The sequence below is a fragment of the Monodon monoceros genome, unplaced genomic scaffold, assembly GCF_005190385.1.
Source record: "Monodon monoceros isolate NGI ecotype Baffin Bay Population unplaced genomic scaffold, NGI_Narwhal_1 Super_Scaffold_7, whole genome shotgun sequence".
NCBI classification, from domain to species: Eukaryota; Metazoa; Chordata; class Mammalia; order Artiodactyla; family Monodontidae; genus Monodon; species Monodon monoceros.
The window spans coordinates 100209557-100232265 of record NW_021703784.1 but is presented as its reverse complement, the minus strand read 5'-3'; the positions used below and the strand labels follow the sequence as shown (position 1 = coordinate 100232265).

General features: G+C 53.4%; 3 protein-coding genes across 5 annotated transcripts; all 3 read right to left on the bottom strand.

Moving 5' to 3' along the window:
* Nucleotides 1–84: 84 nt before the first annotated feature.
* SAC3D1 (SAC3 domain containing 1) lies at nucleotides 85–2847 on the bottom strand. 2 transcript variants are annotated; one of them, XM_029208661.1, is made up of 3 exons: nucleotides 2720–2847; nucleotides 1953–2533; nucleotides 85–870 (listed from the first exon to the last, which is right to left on the bottom strand). In XM_029208661.1, the coding sequence occupies exons 2-3, from the start codon at nucleotides 2524–2526 to the stop codon at nucleotides 368–370; spliced, it is 1077 nt and encodes a 358-aa protein (XP_029064494.1). In that variant the 5' UTR covers nucleotides 2527–2533; nucleotides 2720–2847; the 3' UTR covers nucleotides 85–367. The 2 variants fall into 2 exon arrangements, with proteins under 2 accessions (XP_029064494.1, XP_029064493.1); XM_029208660.1 differs by having other exon boundaries at nucleotides 1953–2755.
* A 397-nt stretch (nucleotides 2848–3244) lies between these two features.
* Nucleotides 3245–11610, bottom strand: SNX15 (sorting nexin 15). Of its 2 annotated transcripts, XM_029209544.1 has the most exons (8): nucleotides 11379–11610; nucleotides 9036–9071; nucleotides 8696–8816; nucleotides 7268–7383; nucleotides 6997–7165; nucleotides 6540–6683; nucleotides 4082–4339; nucleotides 3245–3810 (listed from the first exon to the last, which is right to left on the bottom strand). In XM_029209544.1, exons 1-8 carry the CDS (start codon nucleotides 11475–11477, stop codon nucleotides 3704–3706), a joined length of 1050 nt encoding a protein of 349 aa, XP_029065377.1. In that variant the 5' UTR covers nucleotides 11478–11610; the 3' UTR covers nucleotides 3245–3703. The 2 variants fall into 2 exon arrangements, with proteins under 2 accessions (XP_029065377.1, XP_029065378.1); XM_029209545.1 differs by lacking the exon at nucleotides 6540–6683 and having other exon boundaries at nucleotides 3249–3810; nucleotides 11379–11528.
* Nucleotides 11611–15780: 4170 nt separating this feature from the next.
* ARL2 (ADP ribosylation factor like GTPase 2) lies at nucleotides 15781–22284 on the bottom strand. The gene is made up of 5 exons (XM_029209619.1): nucleotides 22118–22284; nucleotides 18869–18979; nucleotides 18611–18773; nucleotides 17055–17135; nucleotides 15781–16218 (listed from the first exon to the last, which is right to left on the bottom strand). Exons 1-5 carry the CDS (start codon nucleotides 22180–22182, stop codon nucleotides 16084–16086), a joined length of 555 nt encoding a protein of 184 aa, XP_029065452.1. The 5' UTR covers nucleotides 22183–22284; the 3' UTR covers nucleotides 15781–16083.
* Between the last annotated feature and the right edge of the window lie 425 nt (nucleotides 22285–22709).

Genomic DNA, 22709 nt, shown 5'->3' with positions numbered 1-22709 from the left:
CTTATTTTATTTATTTATATTTGGCTGCGTTGGGTCTTCGTTGCTGCGTGCGGGCTTTCTCTAGTTGCGGCGAGTGGGGCTACTCTTCACTGCGGTGCACGGGCTTCTCATTGCCGGGGCTTCTCTTGCTGCGGAGCACGGGCTCTAGAGCACAGGCTCAGTAGTTGTGGCGCACGGGATTAGTTGCTCCGCGGCATGTGGGATCTTCCCTGACCAGGGCTCGAACCCCTGCGTTGGCAGGTGGATTCTTAACCGCTGCGCCACCAGCGATGCCCAACGAGTTCCTTTTACTGTGTGGGAATCATGAAAAGAAACCCTGAGCGCTTCAGCCCCACTCCTGGGGCTCGGGGAGACTGCACAGCCCTCCTCACGCCGCAGACTTGGGTCTCTCCACAGCCTCATCTTCCTCCTCTGCCATGACCACCTCTTCCAGGGTGCGCCCTCCAAGCTTGTTCCCCACCAGTGCTTGGCAGGTCCCGGCAGGTGGCAGCCCCTCCTCAGTGTAGTGACCCCTCAGGAACACAACTCTCTCCTGTCCATCTAAGGGCAGTCCATGGGCCTGGCACAGGTCCCGTGCCTCCTTGGGCCCATCCAGGGCCAGCAGGTGGACCATGAAGCCCAGGGGCAAGGTCTGGCCTTTGGGGGTGCTCAGGGCACGAGCGAGGCGGGCCAGGGCTCCCCGGCGGGCACGGCCCACATGGCACTGCACGGCGCAGCTCTGCAGGTAGGGCAGGGTCCGGAGCAGGCGAAACAGGCGTGCAGTGTTGCCTTCGCGGAAGGCAGAGTCGACTGCCAGGGCAGTGCGCAGGGCTGGGCGGGAACGCAGGGCAGTGGGCAGCTGCAGAATCTCGTGAAGGGCCTCCACCGAGCCTGTGGGGGCGGGAAGCCCGAATGAGGACGCTGATTCCTTCTGGAGCAGGCCCACCTTCCGTGCCATCCCCTTAGGTCTCCCCCTATCTCCCCTCCCACCTGCTCAGGTCTTCAGCCACGCCACCTCCGCCACCTCCTTCCGGCCCTCCTCGGAGCTCATCACCCTACCTCACTCCCCACCCCACCCCCACCTCCCAGTCTGGCTACGCCCCTCCCCCAGGCCAAGCCCACCCTCCCTCCCCCTTTCCCCCTTGGCCCCTTCCTAAGCCACATCAGAATTTGTTGCCAGAGGTTCGAGAACCCCTTCAAATAGTCTGGGTCCTCATAATAAAGTGAGGCAGTGTCTACAGAGGAAGGAAACAGGCCCAGATAATTTAATGACTTGCCTCAGACTGCCTTAGAGTTTGTACGTAGTAGAACTTGACCCAACCAAATCTGAGTTTTCTGACTTCCAACCCAGTCCTTTCTCCACTGTCGTAGCTGCCCCAAGATTTGGGAGTTGCTTCTGCCACATCCTCCTCTGTCCGCCTGGTGAGGCAATTATTTTTTCAAATTCTGCCTCTGCTCCCCTTCCAAGAATCACGACACTGGAAACTTGGGTCACTTTTTGTAAACTGAGGCTTCTGACCCATTAGTGGGTTGTGAAGTCAACAGCACTTTATTACAACTAAAAAGAATTTATTAAAATGCACCATCCATCCATAGAAAAGATCTAGTCTTGAACCTTCTGTTTCAGATACGTTTGTTAGCATATGCGTTCTTGGCTGCTTTGTAACACTGACTGAACTGGAGGTTTAAAAAAATGCTTGAAAACCACTATCTAGGTCAACTGTCCCATTCTAACCCCAACCCCTCCACTTTTGTAACGAGAAAACTGAGACCCAAAGATGGGAAGAGACAGGCCAGAAGGTCCAAGTAGGAGCTCGGTACATCTTGTGCATTGGCTGAGACACACATTTAGGAGGCAGGGATGGAGAGGGAGCTACTGGTGAGGTTTTAAAGTTTCTCCTTCCTTTCCCGGCCTCCACTGTCCTCACGGAGGGCCGCCTGCCCCTTGTTCTATCGCGGGGACCCCGACTCACCTAGGTTATAGAGCAGAAAGAGGCCCTGGAAGGTGGCCTGCCGGGGGTAGGGCCCGGCGCCCAGCGCATAGCAGCGCCGCAGAGAACCAAAGCCCTCCTGCACCTGGGCCTGCAGCAACATCGGGTCCGCTGGCCCGTGCGCTGTGCTGGGTCCGAGCCGCGCCACCACTGCCAGCAGCACTGCCAGCGCCGCTTCCAGCACCAACGCCGCCTCGACGTCGCCCGCGCCCTGCAGGGCCAGGTCCAGCCGCACGGCGCGCAACCGGTCCGCCACGAAGCTGGCTACCTCTGCGCGGGACGCGTCGGTGCGCTCCACCACCTCGCTGGCCAGGTAGCGCACGGTGGCCAGCAGCACGGACGGCGGACGCAGCTGACTCGGTGGGGGCCGGATCTTCCCGGCGGCCGGCCGGCTGTACTCCTTCACTGCGCGCTGCGGGTCGGCTCGGGGCCTGTGCCCGCGACACCCCGGCGCCACCTCGAAGCGGTGCAGGCGGCGCTCCTTTTCGCGCTGGGCGCGCTCAGCGGCCGGACACATGTCCACGCACGTGCCCACGGGCAGCCCGTAGCCGGACATGGGTGGGCTGGGGGGGAAGGATGGGCGCTCAGCATCCCGTGGACAGGTGCGGCCACTCGCCCCATCCTGCGGGAAAGCACGCCAAGGCCGTCGGAGGCTCAGGGGAGGCGGGGCGGGGCCGACCCCGACGGGCCCGCCTCCCCGCCCTGGTCTAAGCATCCCCGCCGCCCGTTTGGCTCCGCCGTTCTCTCACCGAGTCCTGTGGCTTCCCACAGATCTTCGAGCAGGCCTCCCGAGATGCTCTGCGTTGTAGTTCAGTGTCAACACTGTTCCTCACGCTCAGGCCCAGCTAAAGCCCGCCCATCATGCACCTCTGCGGTCTGGGCCACTCCCATGATGCACCGGTTTGTAGTCCCTTCCGCAACCAATCGCTTTGTAGGAAAGGCGGGGCAGGAGTGGGGCCGCGCCTTCCCAGGCTCCAGCCCTCTCAATCATCACGGTTTGGCTTTGAACCACGGGCCCGAAGTGCGTGCACCCGCTTTGGTTCCTCTTCACCCAATAACCTGGCTCAAGGGGCCTTGCTGTCATTCTCTAATGCTTCCCTGGAGGCTCTTCTCCCTATTTTCTAGATAAGGGGTCAGCAAACTTTTTCTGCAAAGGGCCAGAACAGTAAATGTTCTGGGATTTACAGGTCGTAACCAGTCAACTCTGCAACTATTCAACTCTGCTGGTGTAGTGAAAAAGCAACCATAGACAACACGTAAACAAGCCTGGTTGTGTTCCAATAAACTTTTATTTTTTTAGATACTTACATTTCATGTAATTTTCACCTGCCACAGAATATTATTCTTTTGAATTTTTTCAACTATTAAAAAAAAGTAAAAACTCTTCTGGCTTGTGGGCCTTACAAAAAAAGGCAGTGGGCCATATTTGGGTGCAGGACATAGGCTGCAGACCCCGGTTCTACATGGATAAACAAAGAGCCTAGGGACCAGAGCTGCTGCTCACATATCAAGATAGAGATAGGCAGGATCAGACTTGTGAGTCCCTGATTCCAAGGCGGCAGGTGTGGTCAGGGAGCTGAGAATTCATTATTTGTCTCATTCTTGGTCCAGTTACACACAGAAATGGCCTCTGGAGTTACAAGACCAGAAGATCAGGCCAGGCACCAGGGAGAGGAGAAGAGGGTGGCTGGCAGTGCTGGAGCTAGAGTCCTGGGAAAGGGTCCTCTCCCGTCTCAGGGTGGGAGCTGGGACAGATGCAGGTGCAAGATTTCCTCTGCCCGCTTCAGGTACTCAGCTGCCTTCTTCTTCACACCCTCCCGGCGGGCAGGTGATGGGTCACCTGTGAAGACAGAATGGCTCAGCAGAGATACCTGGGTTCAGAACCCCTGGTCTAGCCCCTTACAGTTCAGAGCATCACCATGTGTCTTTCCCTGCTCCCTGGGAGGCAGATATAGTCTCCCCATTTTACAAATAAAACTGAGGCCACCCAAGGTTATACAATTGGCCAGTGATGAGCAATTCTGATCCTTGACTTGTTTTTTACTTTCCTCTCTCTTCACTGCACCAGCCAGTACCCCAGGCCTGACCCTCCGCCCTCCAGTCCCGCTCACCAGAAACTCCCTGAAGCAGGATGTGCACACCATCCCGGTAACCCTGCAAAGCTGCAGGGTAGGCGCCTGCCTTCTCATCCCGTAGGGCCTGGGTGATGAGCTCTGTGGCTTCGCTCAGATAGGCAGGGGCGGGCCCTCCTTCCTCGTCCTCTTCCTCCGCCTGCCCTCCTGGCTCCCAGGGTTCCTGGTCCAGTCTTTCAGATTCTGCCTCCAATGCTGCCAGCTCACCCATGTGGGTAGGACTGGGGCCTACACCTTCTGCAATCAGATATGGAGGACTCAAGCCAGACTGGACCTCCTATTCCCAGGGCCTGCTGTCCATCCCCAGACCTCTCTTGCCCACCAACCTGTCCTGGGTTCTTCAGTGCCTGAGCAATCCAAAAGCCACTTGTACATAGCACACTAGCCATGATCTATTTGATTGGTGGAGTTCGTGTACTTTGGTAAAAACACCCTTACTTCCCTAATTCATTGTTTCCCTTTCCTTCTTTCTTTTTCTTTCTTTCTTTCGAGGTATAATTGATTTACAATATTATATAAGTTTCAGATGTACAGTGTAGCCTAATTCTTTCTTTAGGTACACATTAACATTAGTTTGCAAGCTCTGGGTCACTGGTTCTACTGCCGTCCTGACTACGCTTGACCTATAAATCCAAGAGTTTCCTCCATAAAGTTTAACTGAAGGATGCTAGACCAACTATGCCAGGTCAAGGGCAGAAATGCTCCAAGCCTTGTAACCTTAGGATAATGGATCCAGAAAATCTCAAGGCTTTTTTAAGGTTTTACAATTTCAGTTGAGGCCCCCAAATGTGAAGACAGTGGGTGGTAGGTATTCGCACATTCCAGAGAGAAGGGCTCTTATATCCTCTAGGACTGGCAAAGAGATGGTTAAAGATGCCCTCCATAGCTTACACAAAAGAAGCCTAGAGATTTGGTGAATCTTTGATGAAAGGGCCTTTGAAGGGAAGGTGCAGGACTGGGAACCACCGCTGCACACCACCGGCCTGGAGAGGGAAGGGTGGGCCTCTCTCCAACCCTATCCAAGGGACCTCATGTGGAGACCAGGGGCCTCTTACAGGAAGGGGAGGTGACATCTCACTTCCCAGTTGGACTACAGCCCTCCCTGTGTTGCTAATGGAGCAGAAGACGGAAGAGTTCTTGGGATGCCCTAGTACTTGAGTTCAAGAGCCTGGTATATGTGCTGAAGCGAGAGAGACGAGCGCCGGCTCCTCGCCTGGAGAATTCCGATGGTGAAAGGCTGGCTGGAGGTGCCCACAAAGTGGGGCAAGGGTAGAAGGCAGCATCTGAGTGAAGTGCACTTCCAGGCCTGGTGTGGGCAAGGGTTTAGGAGTTTGTCCGTGGGCCAAGGGAATGTCTTATGGGAGCTGCCTTTGAGGAGTCTTGACAGGCTCCTGCCCAAGCATCTGGGCACTGGGTACCCCAGGGGGTTTGGCTGGGGCAAGGCAGAGTATCTGGATGCCCACCTACCGGTGGCCGGTTCATCAGCCATGGTGACACCACTCTTGCCTTTCCCCTCCAGTCCCTTCTTTCCCTTCCCCAGCCCTGGGAGCGGGGCAGGGGGATAAGAAGAACAAGAAGAGTAAAAGGACAGTCCTCACACCCTTGTCACCATGGCCAAGGGCAGTCAGGCCTGAGCTGGCGGGGACGTGGATGGGAGAAAAGTGGATGGGAGACTGAGGTCCTGATTTGGATCGGACCTCAGAAAGCTAAGGGCCTACCCAAGAGGTCACCAAGGGAAGCCAACAAAATGGGCTTAAAAAGACTGCTGCGGAATCCAGAATGAAAGTGCTGCATGATGATCCGGAAGTGCAATCAGCCACTTCAATACCCCAGTTGCAGTAACAGCATAAACTTGGAGAATTTTAAAACGGAAAGACCCCGTGTCTCAGAGCCTGGGATGGTCAAGTCCCTGATCTGACAAGGAGCTCAGGACCAGGGCCTCCATGGGGGGCCTTCCATCTCTGGTGCCCTCACATGTCAGTGGCTGCTCCAGGGGCCTCCTCTGCTGTCCTCTGAACCCAGACCTCCCCTCCCTTGACCAACAGGGCCTCTTGGCAGAAGATCTACAGCCAGACCCCAAGCTAGCCAGGAAACTCCACCTCGGGCTTCCAGAAAAGGAACTGAAATCCTCCCGGGACACGGTGACATCCTGCTGGTTCCACAGCTTTCTCAGGGAGAAGATGCCATGGCGGGAAGTGGCTCACTTCCTCCGTGGTTGCTCACTGTACAGGACCGTCCAGCTCGCCAGCACGGGGGAAGGTCACTGCTTCTAATTCTCACCAAGGCTGCCTTTTGCCCACAGGGGCCGCCTTTCTCAGATTTACATGGGCAAGGCGAGGCCAGCCACTGGCTGTGCCCGCCTCTGCCTCCCTGCCCCTAAGGACCTCCTGCCCAGCTACCGCCCTCGCCCCACCCCTCACTTGTCCCAACTTGTTACCTTCCTTGGAGAAGGGATCAAAGAGGGCAAGCTCAGCCTCGGTGAGGGGGCCTCGGCCAGGGGAACTGGACGCCTCCTCGGTGCTCCCACAGTTAAAGAGGAGATCCAGGGCCTCCTGGGCAGGGCTGGATGGCAGGGGGTCCACTGAGGAATAGATCATTGAGGACATGCCTGCTTTTATTATTTCCCAGCTTTCAAAATGTAATTACCCTCTCACTGTATCCTTTCAGCAACCACAGGCATACATAAGCCCGTTCTTAGGGTTTGTGCCCATTTTACAGATTAAGAAGCTAAAGCCCAGAGAAGGAAAATGACCTGTGCAGAGTTCCTCAGCAGGATGGTGGTAGAGGAGCTGGGAAACACCCCAGGCTTTTCACTGAGGAGGGAGTGGTCCCCACCCCCCATATACACATGCTCTGGGCCCTCCAGCCCTGGCTCCTTCTCCCACCCCATGTACCTGGCACCTCCAACTCCTCGAGGCCCCTCCTCTCTGCAGGGAGCGGCTGGGGCAACCAGGGCTCATGAGGCTGCACCCGGGGTTCATCAGGGGGCGGTGTGGGGATCAGAGGGGGTGGCAGGATATGCACGTCTCTGGACATCTCGGAGGGCCGTGTCACCTCCCCACCCTTCAGGAGAGAAAGACCAGCCACGGGGAGTCACAGGGTGCAGGCTGGTGGGCAGGTAAGCTTCCCAGGTACAGAGGACGGGGGAAGAGCAGGTACACATACCCGGAAGAACTCCTTGAGTTGGGGGCTGTTGCTGAGTGCAGGGATGTGCACAGTAAAGCGAAGCAAGTCCTCGGCCCCCTTTCGCCGCTCCTCGATCACCGAGGCTTCAAACCGGCCTGCACCCGCCAGGACGAGGGGCAGGGAGAGAACAGTGACCCACAGGGGCTTCTGGCCCCCAGGCCACTTTTCCTGGTTCTGAGGAGCCCACTGCCCCCCTCCCCATTCTCCTAGGAATCTTCCTTGGCTCTGCCTGGGGTGAGGGTCTTGCAAGGAGGGACCAACCTCCCTATTCATCCATTTACCAGATGTTTGTTGAACACCTACTATGTGCTAGGTTCAGAAGGTGAATGAGAGAAAAGCAAGGTCTCTGCCCTCATGCGTATCACATCTTAGACAGGGGGAAGCAGGCAACCAACAGGAAACAAATAATTACAGGTGGTTTTGATGTATTAGGGAGGAAAGTAAGACTTAGGGGAGCTGACTCACCCAAGGTCACACAGCAAGTAGCCCCATTTTTAGTTTCACTGTTCTGGTCTAGGTATCATGCAGAGTTATTTAACTCTGGGCTAGTTATCATGCTGTCAGGGTGGGTAGCCTGCTGTACTTCGCATTACCTGGCATAATCTACCAGGAACGAGCTTTCACCTTGCTACAAAAGAACATCTCCTCTGAGTCTAGAGATACACGTAACAAGGAATATGAGCCTCACATATAATTTACGATTTTCTAGAAGTCACCTTTTTTCTTTTTTTTGGCCGTGCTGCACCAGCTTGTGGGATCTTAGTTCCCCGAGCAGGGCTCAAACCCGGGACCACAGCTGTGTAAGTGCCAAGTCCTAACCACTGGACCACCAGGGAATTCCCGAGAAGCCACATTTTACAAAAGTAAAAAGAAACAGGTTAATTTTAATTATACACTCTACTTAACCCAGTATATCCAAAATATTCTCATTTGAACATGTAATCAATATGTAAATCACTGAGATAGTTTACATTCTTTTCTCAGTGTGTATTCGATCAGACAGCACATCTCAGTTCAGATTAGCCACATCTCTGGGGCTCCTCAACCACAGGTGGTCCGTGGCTGCTATTTCTGGACAAGCACAGGTCTAGAGGAAACACTGGCTTGTGGCTTGGAGTTCAGGTTCTGCCACTTACAGGTCAAGCCCCTTCATCTCCCTGAGCCTCAGTTTCCTCATCTTGAAAATGGGGCTAATGAGAACAGGAATGTTAAAGGGCTCAACACACAATAAGGGCAGAGCAATTTCCCCATCTGTCAAATGAGGCCATCTCTAAGGGCCCTTCCAGCTGTCTGAAACACGTCTTTGCCAGGAGTTTCAGGGTCCCTCTATCCAGTCCTCACCAGCAGGGGTCCCCTTTGCTCAATGCCCTCTCCATCTTTGGCCTGAAAGCTGGGATCAAGACTCACCAAACACCTGGGCGCGGGGGAAGGCAGGGAACTCCTCCAGGCGGCGGAAGAGGTTGCGGTGGGTATAGGCCAGGTCTCCATGCAGCTTTCGAAAGTCACTGTACCGCTTCCAGACCACCACCTAAGAGGGACACGTGACTCGACAGGGCTGAACAACGGTAGGAAGTGGCCTTCCCCACCCCAAGCCTGGCCCCACACTGTGTGTGCATTAGGGCACAGCACCCCCTCCTCCCAGGGCCAGCGAGGAAGGGGGGCTGGTCTCCTGGCAGAGTTACCCCCGTCCCTTTACTGTTTCCAGATCTGGAATTACGAAATGGTCCCTTCCTCCCAGGAGGCTCACCTCTTTGACATCCTCCGGGTCCCTCTTTGAGATGAACTGAGGAAGAAAGTTAAGAACCAGTGAGACCAGAGATCGACATCGCAGACACCCCATCACCCTGTAAAATTGGGGCCACCTCCTAGCCACCTTCAAAGGGGCAGAGCGCTTTGGCCAGTGGTATCAAGGTGTCCTGGCTTTAAGGCTTTGAGTGTAACTTTTAGCAGTTTTTCTACCATGCACCTTAGTTTCTTCATCTGTCAAATTGTTACCGGTCCTTGGACTCTTTAATCAACAGAAATTGATGAGGCCAGCTGAGAAATTCAGGCACGGCTTCATTGGGACCTAAGGCTTTACCGGTTTGGGATGGAAAACAAGTAACATGTGCCCTTATCCGCTGTCTCCGAGAAGGGTTGACTGTTTCCTTAAATGGGGTGAGGGCAGGGGCAGATCTGTGGGTTGGGCTGGAGGGGCGGCTTAGGTGGTCTGCCCACCCCCTTGGTGGTGCTGTGTGCGAGGATCATGCGCAGTACCCTGCTTCTGCTCCAGGCACCTCAGAAGTGGCAACTGGTTTGTGGTCTTTTTGTATCTTATTGTTCATAATTGCCTAGGCTTTGCAGGCATGCAGTTATTTTTAGCCCCTTATAGTTTCTTTGTTTTTTCTGTTTGTCTAGGTGCAAGTGCAAGCACTCCAGTAAAGGGTCCCAGGTCCCAGCCTGTCTCAAAATGGGAGGCTCCATCCCTAAAGGCCCATCTAGAGGACTCCATTCTCAGCCCAACTTTTATCTCAGGTCCTTCAAAGGGTCTCTGCATCTCCTTCGGACAACAAAGAACCCCAAGTTCTCTAAAGAATGAGGTTCTGTCCCAGGAGCCACTTCTCCCTTAAAGGAGGAAGCCTCTGTGTGTGAACACTCCCGGACACAGAAGAAACCCTCACTGGGGTTGTGACCCAGAAAGAGCAGACTGGTGTCTTAGGTGGAAAAAAAGACTCCATTTTCATTATGTTACGTTCATAATAATTTTTTAAAAAATCCTACAGTTTGAAGTAACTTTGACAGTTTTCAAAACATCTGTTCATTATCCTAGACCCCAGGGAGGCAGACATGATTCACATGCCCATTTAAAAGATGAGGAAGTAGAGGCTCAGAGAGGGGACATGACCTGTGGAGGGACTGCTAGCAATGAAACCCTGGACTTTGCTTTTCACAACAGACTTGCCTAAAATATTTTGGATAAAAGAAACTATATTTAAAAAACATTGAGGAGGACTTCCCTGGTGGCACAGTGGTTAAGAATCTGCCTGCCAATGCAGGGGCCACGGGTTCGATCCCTGGCCCGGATAGATCCCACATGCCACGGAGCAACTAAGCCCCTGCACCACAACTACTGAGCCTGCTCTCTAGAGCCCACCAGCCACAACTACTGAGCCCACCTGCCACAACTACTGAAGCCCGCGCGCCTAAAGCCCATGCTCTGCAACAAGAGAAGCCACCACAATGAGAAGCCCGCGCACTGCAACGAAGAGTAACCCCCGCTCACCACAACTGGAGAAAGCCCGTGCACAGCAACAAAGACCCAACGCAGCCAAAAATAAAAATAAATAAATTTCTAAATCACTTTGGAAGTCTCTACATTTTTGCTCCACTTTAATAGTCATTAATGCACCAGTTTAATATTTGCCTACTTCAAAATTGTAAAAGTACAAAAATTTTACAGTGAAAAATCTTCCCTAGGCAGTTCTTGTATATCATTCTACAGATATTGTTACACTGTTTAATTCTTTTCATGATTTCCTCCGTCTTTATATACGCTTATAACGTTGTTACTGCTTCATACATCAACTTCAGTCTTTATCTATTGACTTCCTGCTGTGTGAAGAGGCTTACTCCTTAATTTCTTCTGACCTGTATGAATTTTTAGTCATACACAAGCATTATTTTTTAAAAAATTAAAAGTAATTCAACTCCTTAAAGGGCTTTTATATAAATATCAAACAAACCAATAGATAAAACTTACTCCAAGAGATTGGAGAACTAACCAGTATTTGAGCTGAGCCAGAGCTTTCATGTTAACTTAAAAGAAATTCACAGCCTGACGGAGAGATGTCACGCGTTGCGCGTGGTCACCCACACCTCAGTCTGGGAACGGCTGTCACGCCCTTTTAAAAAGGCACCGCCCTCCTATGGCCCCGCCCCTTGATGGCTAAAGAAGTAAACTAAGGCCCTACCGGCACCTCCCCTTAAAGGGGAAATCCATATCTGTCGTCTAACATGGGAGCTTGCAGCAGCGTCTTGCCTTAACGTAAAACACGGCCCCCCCCCCCCCACCTTGTTAAAAGGGCAAAGTCCCCGCTGGGCCCCACCTCACCTGAGCCGTCACTTTGTACTCTGTGTAGCCCTTTGGGTGGGTCCGGGGGTCGGAGACAGTGTAGTGCCGCAGGAAGTCGTCCTTCGCCTGGCGGGACATGGCAATCGAGCTGGAGCAGAGCTGACCGCTCCTCCGCCTCCTCCACGCCGCCCCCGCCCCTGCCCCTCCAGGTCTGTCTCCGCCAGCCACAGCCTCTCCCGGGCCTGCGCCCTTCGTCCTCGGGCCCAGGGAGCTGGTCGCAAGTGACAGTGCAATTCTCGGCCAGGGCGCTTGGCCAAGGGAGCGTCTAAAAAGTCCTCGGTTGTTGGTAAAGCAGGAACTAAGTGATTTGAGAATAAGGATTGGGGAGGTTGGATCAACTCAGGTCTGCTTAGAGATAAGCCCACCCCATGCGATCGTAAACCCTCATCACATATCTCCAAATGACTTCTCCTTTGCTTCCCAATTCCCTTCTTTCATCCATCCACCCAACTTTTATTGTGTTCAGTATGTGCCAGACATTGCCAAGTCATTTCCCTGTCTCCTTCCCGAGGAGTCACTAAATTCACGTTTTCTGGAAAGGTGGGGGGAGCAAAAAGAACTCCAGAGAAGCACAATGGCGTCATGGGTTCTGAAGTCACATGTCTTTCTAGCTGCAAAAGATTCCCTTAACTACTCGAGCCTCAGTTTGTCATCTCTAGAATGGGGATGTTTATAATAGAATCTACTGCAGTGGATGTTTCTTTTTCCTTTGTTGGTCTATCCAGTATTCACCCCTGCCTCTTTCTGTTAGCACCATAGCACCAGATCTTTCGAGGCAGTTCGCTAGTATGTGCAGCCCTCCAGCCTCTTCGTCCAGAATCTGAAGATGCCAGCCCCTTTCCTTGCCCCAGGTCCCAAGTGGGGGCAGGGGATTCCCTCCTGAAGCCTTGAATCTTGAGTGAGGGACAGAGGGCACAGTGCCTGGCAAGGGGACTAAGTTGTTCCTTGAGTACAGTGCTGGCTGTGGGTTTGGCTGCCCAGCCTTTGGAGCACTCTGTTTTCTAAGCCTGGATGTCCGACCTCCATCGAGATGCCATGAGTTCCCAGTATCCTTCCAAGAGAGGCTTTTTCTGCTACCGACCTCCATCGAGATGCCATGAGTTCCCAGTATCCTTCCAAGAGAGGCTTTTTCTGCTAAAGACAGTAATCTGTGTCTGGGCAAACCATCCAGGACCCTGACTGATACTGCTGAAACCGAGTGGGGCCTGGGCACAGAGGCCTCCTTTTGTCCACCACTTCTTTTAGGCAAGACTCCAGCCTCCATGACCTTTCCTGAGTTCCAAAGGGCGGATTGGAACAGTTGCTCATCAAGGGAGGAGCAGCCAGGAAACCACCTGAGGCGAGATTAAAGGGACCAAAGAACCTCATCCAGATTGAGATGACCACCTGAGATTAGCCTGCTCACGCCCTTATCTTGTCAGAGACCCCACCTTTTTTTGTTGTTGTTAAATTTATTTTATTTTTTATTTTTGGCTGCGTTGGGTCTTCGTTGTGGTGCGCGGGCTTCTCATTGCAGTGGCTTCTCTTACTGCGGAGCACGGCGCACAGGCTTCAGTAGTTGTGGCACACGGGCTTAGTTGCTCCGCGGCATGTGGGATCTGCCCAGGCCAGGGCTCGAACCCATGCCCCCTGCATTGGCAGGCGGATTCTTAACCACTGTGCCACCAGGGAAGCCCAGAGACCCCACCTTTGAACCACTGTTTTAAAACCCTCCATCATATCCTCTGGGGTCGGGGCACATAGTTTTTCGAGACAGAAGCCCGGTGTGTTCCCCTTTGCCTGGCAAAGCAATAAAGCTATCCTTTTCTACTTCACCCAAAACTCTGTCTCCGGGATTTGATTCGGCACTGGTGTACAGAGAGGCCGAGCTTTCGGTAACACCACCACCACCAGGTTTCGAAGCTTGAATGCAGTACCATGGGTGAAGCGCTCATGGCTACTCTTGTTACTGGACCTCAGATGAGTGGGCGCTTTAACTCCAGAAAGAAACACAAAGCAAACTCTCAAATCAGACTCCTGGGAGCATGGAAAGAGGGGACTACATGCAGGAGGTGTTTGGGATGGAGTGGTGTCCCCTCCCACAGCCCACACCAGGGCTCCTCTGGAGACCCCTTTAGACATCCGCTCCTGGTCTTCAGAGCTCTTTCAGCAGGGCTGTGGCTCCAAGTTCCCTTCTTGCCCATCATTCCCTCCCTTCCCTTGCCCAGATGAGTGAGTCAACCCAGATCAGTGGATGGCTGAGTTCACATTGATTGGATCCTACTGGTTCAAATAATGATAATTATAGCTGACATACAGTGCTTATGACACACAAGGAACCCACCCATTTGGTCCTCCTCCCAACCCTAGGAGGTAGGTGACACTATCTTTAACCCAAATGGGGAAACTGAGGCACCGACAGGTTAAGCAACTTGCTCAGCGTCAATCAGTGAGTGGCAGAGCCAGGGTTTGGCTCTGGAGACTGGGTGTCCACTCACCGCAGGGATGGAACCTTGGGGACCACAGTGCCAGTCTTGCACAGAGGACAGGGCAAGAGGTTCTAAATTTCTACACTGAAGGACAGTTTATGTTCTAAGGTTGTCCACCCAACATCCATTTCCCTTCTTCCACGAGGGATCCCAGTGGCAGTCTACGAGTAAGTCAGTATCTCTTCCTCGCCTTTCCCTTGGGAAAACTGACCTTCCCTCATAAACACATTAGGCTCCCTCTATCTGGCACTTGAATTTCAAGCAGAGAAACAAAACTAGAATACAATGGAATATTACTCAGCCATAAAAAGGAATGAAATTGAGTCATTTGTAGAGACATGGATGGACCTCGAGACTGTCATACAGAGTGAAGTAAGTCAGAAAGAGAAAAACAAGTATCATATATTAACGCATATATGTGGAATCTAGAGAAATGGTACAGATGAACCAGTTTGCAAGGCAGAAATAGAGACCCAGACGTAGAGAACAAACGTATGGACACAAGGGGGAAAAGGGTGGGGATGAATTGGAAGATTGCGACTGACATATATACACTAATATGTATAAAATAGATTAACTACTGAGAACCTGCTGTATAGCATACCTCAATGCTCTGTGACCTAAATGGGAAGGAAATCCAAAAAAGAGGGGATATGTGTATACATATAGCTGACTCACTTTGCTGTACAGCAGAAACTAACACAACATTGAAATGCAACTATACCCGAATTAAAAAAAAAAAAAAGAAAAAGAAAACAGGTTAGTAGGGTATAGTGGCTAAGCATGCTGGGTCCAAATCCCAGCCCCCCTGCTTCCTAGCTGGGTGGCTTTGAGTAAGTCCCGTAAACTTCTGGAGGCTCAGTTCTTATACAGATGGGGACACTAAGAGTCTGTCCTGCTTGGGGCTGTTCTTCAATGTGACGGCAAGTGAGACTGCTTCAAACCGAACCCTACAGAGTAAGGCCCCGCTGGTAGGACCACAGCAGAGGGCCCTTTGAAAACACCCGTCTATCTTGCCCCCTGGGTGGGGGGCCCGGGCTCCCCCCCCCCCCACCAGTTCCCATTCTTTCCCAGCTTCAGAGAGTGCCCTTTAGCCTTCAGGGAAGGCCCCTTCCCAGCTCCGCTCTTGGTGAGCTAACCTGGCTTGATGTCCACATCCTTCACCGGAGACCTTACCCCTCTGTGCTTCCCAAGAGCCCTTGTTCTGCTTTCCTTTTTTCTTCCTGTAATTATCTCTACTTGAACCAATGCTGCCTCACAGGGCTGTGCAGGTTGTCTACTGCACATGGGTTCCTGGCTGCAGTGGGAAGTTGGGAGCTGAAATTCAGCCCATGTTCCAGTCAATAAGCTGTGAGCCCTGATGTGGCGGTGCATTCCTTTTTCTAATTCATACCATCTGATGGTAGCAGTTGCTCTAGTAAACTTTCCTCCCATCCTCTCACCAGAAAACTTCTACTCATCCTTCACTCTCAGCTTTTTAAAAAAATTAATTAATTAATTTGGTTGCGTCACGTCTTAGTTGCAACCGGGGGGCTCCTTAGTTGCAGCAGGAAGTCTCCTTAGTTGCGGCTCACAGGCTCCTTAGCTGCAGCATGCACGTGGGATCTAGTTCCTGGACCAGGGATAGAACCCAGGCCCCCTGCATTGGGAGCGTGGAGTCTTAACCACTGCGCCACCCAGGGAAGTCCCAACTCTCAGCTTTCATGTCACCACCTCTGGGAAGTCCACCTGGACTCTTCCAAATGCAATTACACAGTGCTGTCCTGCGCTTCTATAATTCTTTGCCATCCCTTTGACACAGCGACAGTTAGCCCTCTGACTGGAATCACCTGTCCCTTTCTGTCCCCTACTGGACTGTGGGTTCTAGGCAGTCTCTAGAGCCGTTGAATCAACAAATGACTCAGCCAGGAATGGGAGCGAGGAACAATTTATTCTCACGGCTGAGCGAATGGCGAGGCTCACAGCCTCGGTAGCAGCAGAGGCAGGCCCTCCCAGCCCCAGCCCTCTCCTCTTGGTACGGCAGCTGCAAGCAGGCCGGGTCAGGAGCCAGGGTGACAGCCAGGGCGGCAGCCCTCCTGCCATGGGAACCGGCTGGCCACAGCGCAGCAGTCAGCAGCAGTAGCAGCAGGTTACAGGGTGGGCAGGGGGTGTTAGGTGGCCTGGCTGACTCCCATCCCCCCACGGATGGTGCCTGGTGAGGGCCTGCTGGGAGCGCCTCAGTCGGCCATGAAGATGCGGCTGGAGATGTCATCCAGGAGCCAGTCGATGCCGGGCAGCAGGTTTTCCCCAGTGACAGCGCTGCAGCCCTGGATGCACCAGTGGTGGCTGCGGATGGAGTCCAGCTCCAGGGCCTGGGAGGGTAGAAGGTGATGGTGGGCTCCAGTAACCACAGGCCCTGCCCACCCTCAGCCCCTGCCCTCTGCTGGCCCAGGGGAAATTCATGCCTCCCTCAAGGGCCTGCTTTGGGAAGCCTCCCTTGACCCCTGGTGAAGATCTGTCAGGGCCCCAGGGCACCCAGGCTCTCTGTACACCCCCACGTCAGTACAACAAAGGCTTCCGACATTGTGCTATGGGCCCTACAAATGTCCTCTCATCCATTCCCCCCAACAGCCCCATAAGCCAGGGATGTGTTGGCCATTTTACTGAGGAGGAAACCTAAGAGAGGTTAAGCAACCTGTGTAAGGTCACACAGCTAGTAAGTGGCAGAACCTAGATTCTAACCCCACTCTTTCTCATTCTGGTGTTCAAGCCCTAGAATAGGAGTTAAGATGCAACCTGGGGTTACACAGGCCTATGTTTAAATCCTGGCTTCTCTGCTTACTGGCTATGTGACCTTGGGTGAGTTACCTAATCTCTCTAAGCCTGCTTCACCATCTGTAGAATGATTATAAGAGCTCCTACCTCATGAGGTTGCTTTGAGAATTGAATGAGTTAACCTATGCAAAGAGCCTGGCACATAGAAAGCACCCACCGTTTGTTGGCTACTGTTATCCTGTGGAATAATCTATTTGCAGGTCTGCCTTCCCCCAGGCTGTGGGGCACAACTATATCCTATTAATCACTGAATCTCCAGTATCCCAAATAGGTCCAGCCACACAGGAGGGGCTAATAAATGTTTTTTAAATAAATTAACAAAGAAATGCGTGCCCCTTTTCCTCCGTGAGCCTGCGTCAAGGCCTGGACTCACCTCACGGATATCATTAGAGGACAGTGCTCCGGGCAGGTCCTGCTTGTTGGCAAAGATGAGGAGGGTCGCTCCAGCCAGGCGCTGGGGAAGAGAAACAGAGGGGGTCAAGGGGGTGGAGGCTCAGAGGGCAGCCTGGCCCCTGCACTAATCACCCAGAGCACCTGGGGTCACAGATCAACCTGGAAGCTCAGGGCAAGGTCCCGTGGTAGTTGCGAAGGCACAAGCGGGGTGGGTAGTGTGGAGACGGCCTTCGTGTCCAGCCATTTATGGGGTGGAGGGAGCCCTGGGCTGGGCTGAGACCCTGGTTCCAGCCCAATCACCAGCCCAGTGGGCACTTCTCTCCTCCATGCCTCACATTCCTCTTCCATAAATGGGGAGGGGGTGATGGGTAAGATGCTCCCCAGTTCTAGACTGCTCCGATCTGATGACCTGACATGCACAAGGAATGCGACTGTCCCAGAGGCTATGGGGTCTGTTGGAAATGACCTTTCCCTCTTCCAAGTTCATGCAGCCCTCTAACTAACTGTCCCACTGCCCTGACAGGCCTCACTCTCTGCCTGGGATTCCAGTTATTTCCATACGTGTGTTTGTGCCTGGGAGTTCCTCCATGTGCATTGTGAGTCTGGCCCCTAAAAAGGGCCATGACATGCCAGCCCAGGGCTGAGCATTCAACAGCCAGGGTCTCACTGGACCTGCTCGACACCCCTGTTTATGCCAGTTGTCCCTCCATAATTATTAACAGCTCTCTTTTACTCTCAAAAGTATCCTGGTTTTCAACTAAATGAAGTGTAGTAACCTGGCTCAAACCCTGGAACAGAGAAAGGACATTAGTGGAAAAACTGGTGAAATCCAAATAAAACCCGTAGTTCAGTTAATAGTAACTTACCGATGTTAAGTTCTTAGTTTTGCCATTTGTATGGCAGTTCTGTAAGATGTTCACATTAAGAGAAGCGAGGTGAAAGGCATATGGGGTATCTTTTTACTATCATTGTAACTTTTCTGTAGATCTAAAATTTTATTTAAAGAAGAGCATTTTGGCCCAGACAATAAATTTTAAGATTGCCATAATTATAATGCCCATCCGAGAGATGAGGCAGTGGAGATTCAGAGAAGTTAAGTGCCTTGCCTGAGGTCACACAGCGAAGAGTCCGACTGCTGAGCCAGGTTCCACTGCTTCCCAAAGCTTCACACACTGGCCTCAAGTCATCCTCCCTGAAGCCCAATTCAAGGTGCAGAAACTGAAGCTCAGGGTGGTGAAGCAGTGACATCGCAGGGATATAAACTAATGTCTCCATCCACAGAGTGTCCTGCTCAAGGCACTGTGGGCCTCCCTAGACCAGCTGTACAGGTTGTCTCTGCCTCCACAAGGGTGCTGGACACGTGGTGAGGGCTCAGTGAAGGAACAGACCCCACCTGAGGTGTCCCTCTGGGTTCACGGCCCCCTCAGGGAATCTGCTGAGGAAGGTGTGCACACATCCACACATGCGCACAAAGTATTGGGGCCCGGACACTGGGGAAAGCCCCGCTTCCCCTGCTCAGCCAAGCCTCCTGCCCACCTCCTCCACCAACAGGTTCTGGAGCTCCCGCTGGCAGTCCTGCATGCGCTGGCGGTCGGCGCTGTCCACCACCCAGATGAGGCCGTCGGTGCTCTCAAAGTAGTTCCGCCAGTAGGACCGCAGGGACTTCTGGCCGCCCACATCCCAGATGTTCAGCTTGAATCTGGACAGGGAGGGGGTGGCTGGAGGTCAGCCTGGCCCCTCACCTGTCCTCCCTGCCCTGCTCTGGGCGGGCCCCCCCTCGGGGACCCCGCTCACCCTCGGTGCTCCAGGGTCTTGATGTTGAAGCCCAGCGTCGGGGAGATGGTGTCGATGTCTTCCCCATTGAACTTCTTGAGGATGGTTGTTTTGCCAGCATTGTCCAGGCCACTGGGGTGTGCCAGGTTAAGGAGAAGTCCCCATGCTCTGCAGCCTGGTGACATCATCACAGTGCCCCTCTCTTGGGGGACAAATCATTTCCCACCACATATCAAAATAAGTTGAATACATGCCAGACCCACACGATACATGTGAAAGTGTCAAGAAATACCTTATCATCTCTGACCAGAGGCTCCTTAATTCATCCCACGACATATACTGAAGGCCTGCTCTGAGCCAGAACACCTCTGGTGCTGGGGGCAGCCTGGAGCCACAGTCCCCACCTTGTGCAGCTTACACTCTAGGGCGGGACAGTGGCACGGGGCACACAAGTGAGAAGGAAGGCGCTGTCAGAGCCCGGTGAGTGTCAGCACAGTGAAGAGGCTTTCAGAGAGGGCCATCGAGGAGCCTCCTTTAGCTCAGCACCAGGGAAGGCCTCTCTGACCGTCTGGAGCTGAGGCCCAAACTGCAAGAAGCCAGCTTTTTGAAGGACTGGAGGAAGAGCATTCTAGGCAGAGGGAATAACAAAACAAAGTATGTGGAGGCAGCCACCCTTGCCTTTTCTGTTTTTCGAATATTCCAAACCCTTTGCTGCTGAGCGTGCACACAAATGGGTAAGTTCAGCAGCAGGAGAGAACCACCCTCCTCTTTCCTTCGAACACTTAAGGGGGCCTGCAGCTGGGAGGGGGCGGGAGGACTTCTCCGGAGACCCAGCCGTAGTCCCTGATAATTGGCGGCGGATCATCCCCCCTCACCCGCCGCAGCTCCAGCATCCATGCTTCCTTCTCCACTGGATGCTTCCCGTCAGCTGACAAGAAGCAAACAACACCCTTTTTTTTTTTTTTTTTTTTTGCGCGGCATGTGGGATCTTCCCGGACCGGGGTACGAACCCGTGTGCCCTGCATCGGCAGGCGGACTCTCAACCACTGCGCCACCAGGGAAGCCCCAACACCCTCTCTTGATCCCTCTCCCCCTGACTTTTTCCTTTATTTCCTTCCCTTTATAGCAAATCTCAGAACTGTTGTCCATATTCACCCTCTCCAATTTCTATCCTCCTTCTCTTTCTGGAACCCGTTAGACTTTTGCTCCCACTGCTTCCCCGAAACTGCTCTGACCAAGGTCAGTCCTTAGAGACGCCATGTTGTTCTCAGCTGGCTGGGCAGTCCTCAACCTTCTTCCCCCTGCTCAATGAGCAGCGCTGACAGAGCCCAGCCCCGCCCCCCACTCCGGGCCACGCCCTTGCCTGGGTCTCCCCTGGCCTACCTGGTCATTCCTACTCATCTCCCTGACCTCTAGATCTGAGCAGCCTAGGTTCTCTTCCCTGTCCACACTCCCTCCCTCAGTGATCTCATCCAGGATCACGGCCTCAAATACCATCTTTATGCTGATGACTCCCAAATTCACATGTCCCACCCAGCTGCTCCCCTGGACGTTGGTCCCTATATCCAGCTGCCTAGATGACGTTTCTAGGATGTCTCAGAGGCATCTCACATGGCGCAAGCTGAGCTCTCATCCTCCCCCCTGGAATGTGTTCCCCGCCCCCTTCTACCTCTCAGCAAGTGGCTCCTCATTCTTCTAATTGGTCAGGCCAGAAACCTAGGAGTCACACTTGACTTTACACTCCTTCTCACACTCATGTCCAATCCAGCAGCAATTCCTACTGGCCTACTATCAAGACGTCCCTCAACTTCCATCACCTCACTGCTTCCGTCGTGATCCAAGCTCCCATAGTATCTCACCTGTGTTACTGCAGTGGCTTAACTAGTCTCAGATCTCACCTCCTCCCTGCGCTTCTCATTTAAGGAAAAGTCCCCGACTGTATGGCACAGGGAACACTACTCAGTATTCTGTAATAACCTTTATGGGAAAAGAATCTGAAAAAGAATGGACATATGTAAACGTATAACTGAGCCACTCTGCTGTACACCTGCAACAAACACAATATTGTAAATCAACTATACTCCAATATAAAATGAAAATTAAATTAAAAAAAGAAAAGAAAAACAAGGAAAAGTCCAGAACCAAAAGGTCCCACGTGAGGTGGCTCTTCCATCTGACTTCCTTGACAATCCTTTGAACACACCAGCTGAGTTCCTCCTTGGAGACCCTTACACTTGCTGCTCCCTTTGTTTAAATAATTTTCCCCAGATATCTACATGGTTCATCCCTCACCTCCCTGTCTTTATTCAACTGTTATTTTCTCAGTGTGGCCTTCTTTGACCACCTTATTTAAGCTGCATTATTCTCCGTACATGCTATGCATTTTACTCATTTTGTTAAGGTCTTTCTCCCCTCAGCATTACTTAGAATGTCCGTGAAGTTCGGGTTTTTTTGTTTTGCTGTTTTACCCCGGCCCCCAGGACAGTGCCTAGCACACAGTAAGCGCTCAATAAATGTTTACTGCATGAGTGAATTCTCTGTGCCTTTCTCAGAGTTCTTCAAAACAGACATGATGTAAATATTATTTTTAAGTTATCTGCGCACAGAAATGTCTTCTCTCTGCTAGGGGTGCCCCCGGGCCTGGCACAGAGGAGGGCGAACGAGTGCAGATGACTACTAATGGGACTCAGAAGGTCAGCGGGGCCCTCGGGCCTGCAAGCCGTCAGCCGCTGGGACACCGATTGGCCGTGAGGCAGGAAGGAGACGCACGGTTGGACCCGCGGGCTGAACAACCCGCGGACTGCACACCCACTTCTCCCAGGAGTGAAGGGCGGGGCCCACACGCCCCCGGGATTCCAACCTTGAGGGCGGGGCCGAGGCCGGGCACCTTCCGACAGGGAGAGGAGGCGCCCAGGGCCCGAGAGGACAGCGGCCCCACGCTCGGGCCAGACCGACGGGTGGTAACGTTCGAGTCACCTCCGGGCCCCACCTCCCCCTACACTGGGACATCTGGTCCGGCCGCTGCGCCTTTACGCCCACCCTTTGGCCTTAGGAACGAAGCCCCCCCCCCCCCCCCGCCCCGAGCCGGTGGTACGGCCTCCTCCCGGCCACCCGCCAAAAGCTTTGGTAGGGCCCACAAGCGTGACGCACAAAGGGCAGTTGGTATGGGCCGGCCGGCAGCACATCCGCAGCCGGTAGGGGGCGCCTGGCACCGCCCACCCGGCGGGGGCCCCCCTGCTACCCTCGCGGCTCCGGCACCGGGGAGGATACAGCATGAGCAGTCGCAGCTCCCGCTCTTTCTGCTTCATCTTCTTCAGAATGGTCAGAAGCCCCATGTCCCAGTAGCCCCTTACCGGCCGCCGTTTCTTCGTAATCCCGGGACCCCTTTCCCTGCTCCTATTGGCTATCACGGCCACAGACAGCACAGCCTATTGGCGGGCTTCGCGCTTAGTCCCGCCCTCGTTCCCACGTGACTGTGAAGCTGCCTGGCTTTGCTGCGACGGAAGGTCCCTCTACCGGCGCTGGCTGATTCTGCGCGGCCACCTGAGTTAACCCTTAGCATCCCGAGGGCTTGGGTGACTAGAGCATCGCCATTCTTTCCTTTCCAGGATCCCAGGCTCGGCTGGGAACGGAAACCTGAAATTCCTGGGTTGTATCTTGGCTGCATATAGGGAGTAGGAGTTCTGACTTAGGAGCCGGAACCAAGAGCCCCAAGGATGTTGACGTCACCCTGCGGCCACTGTGAGGCTCAGTTCCCCAGGAGCATGGTCCATATCCTGCTCATCTTGGGACTCGACATTATCCCAAATCTGCCAGTTACAGGGCTTCCCTACTTTTCCTGGCTCCTGAAATCGTAGAGGGT

What these genes read in the sequence shown, in the direction of transcription:
- SNX15 (XM_029209544.1), bottom strand. Translation starts at nt 11,477, where the DNA reads ATGTCCCGCCAGGCGAAGGACGACTTCCTGCGGCACTACACTGTCTCC. An exon ending in CCCCCGCGCCCAGGTGTTTG is followed by an intron (nt 7,384 to 8,695) that starts GTGAGTCTTGAT and finishes TGGCGGGTGCAG; the next exon opens with GCCGGTTTGAAGCCTCGGTG. An exon ending in CCTGCTTCAGGGAGTTTCTG is followed by an intron (nt 3,811 to 4,081) that starts GTGAGCGGGACT and finishes CTGTCTTCACAG; the next exon opens with GTGACCCATCACCTGCCCGC.
- ARL2 (XM_029209619.1), bottom strand. Translation starts at nt 22,182, where the DNA reads ATGGGGCTTCTGACCATTCTGAAGAAGATGAAGCAGAAAGAGCGGGAG. An exon ending in GAGCTGCGACTGCTCATGCT is followed by an intron (nt 18,980 to 22,117) that starts GTATCCTCCCCG and finishes GGCACACCCCAG; the next exon opens with TGGCCTGGACAATGCTGGCA. An exon ending in AAGACCCTGGAGCACCGAGG is followed by an intron (nt 18,774 to 18,868) that starts GTGAGCGGGGTC and finishes CTCCCTGTCCAG; the next exon opens with ATTCAAGCTGAACATCTGGG.
- SAC3D1 (XM_029208660.1), bottom strand. Translation starts at nt 2,685, where the DNA reads ATGCTTAGACCAGGGCGGGGAGGCGGGCCCGTCGGGGTCGGCCCCGCC. An exon ending in CTTTCTGCTCTATAACCTAG is followed by an intron (nt 871 to 1,952) that starts GTGAGTCGGGGT and finishes CCGCCCCCACAG; the next exon opens with GCTCGGTGGAGGCCCTTCAC.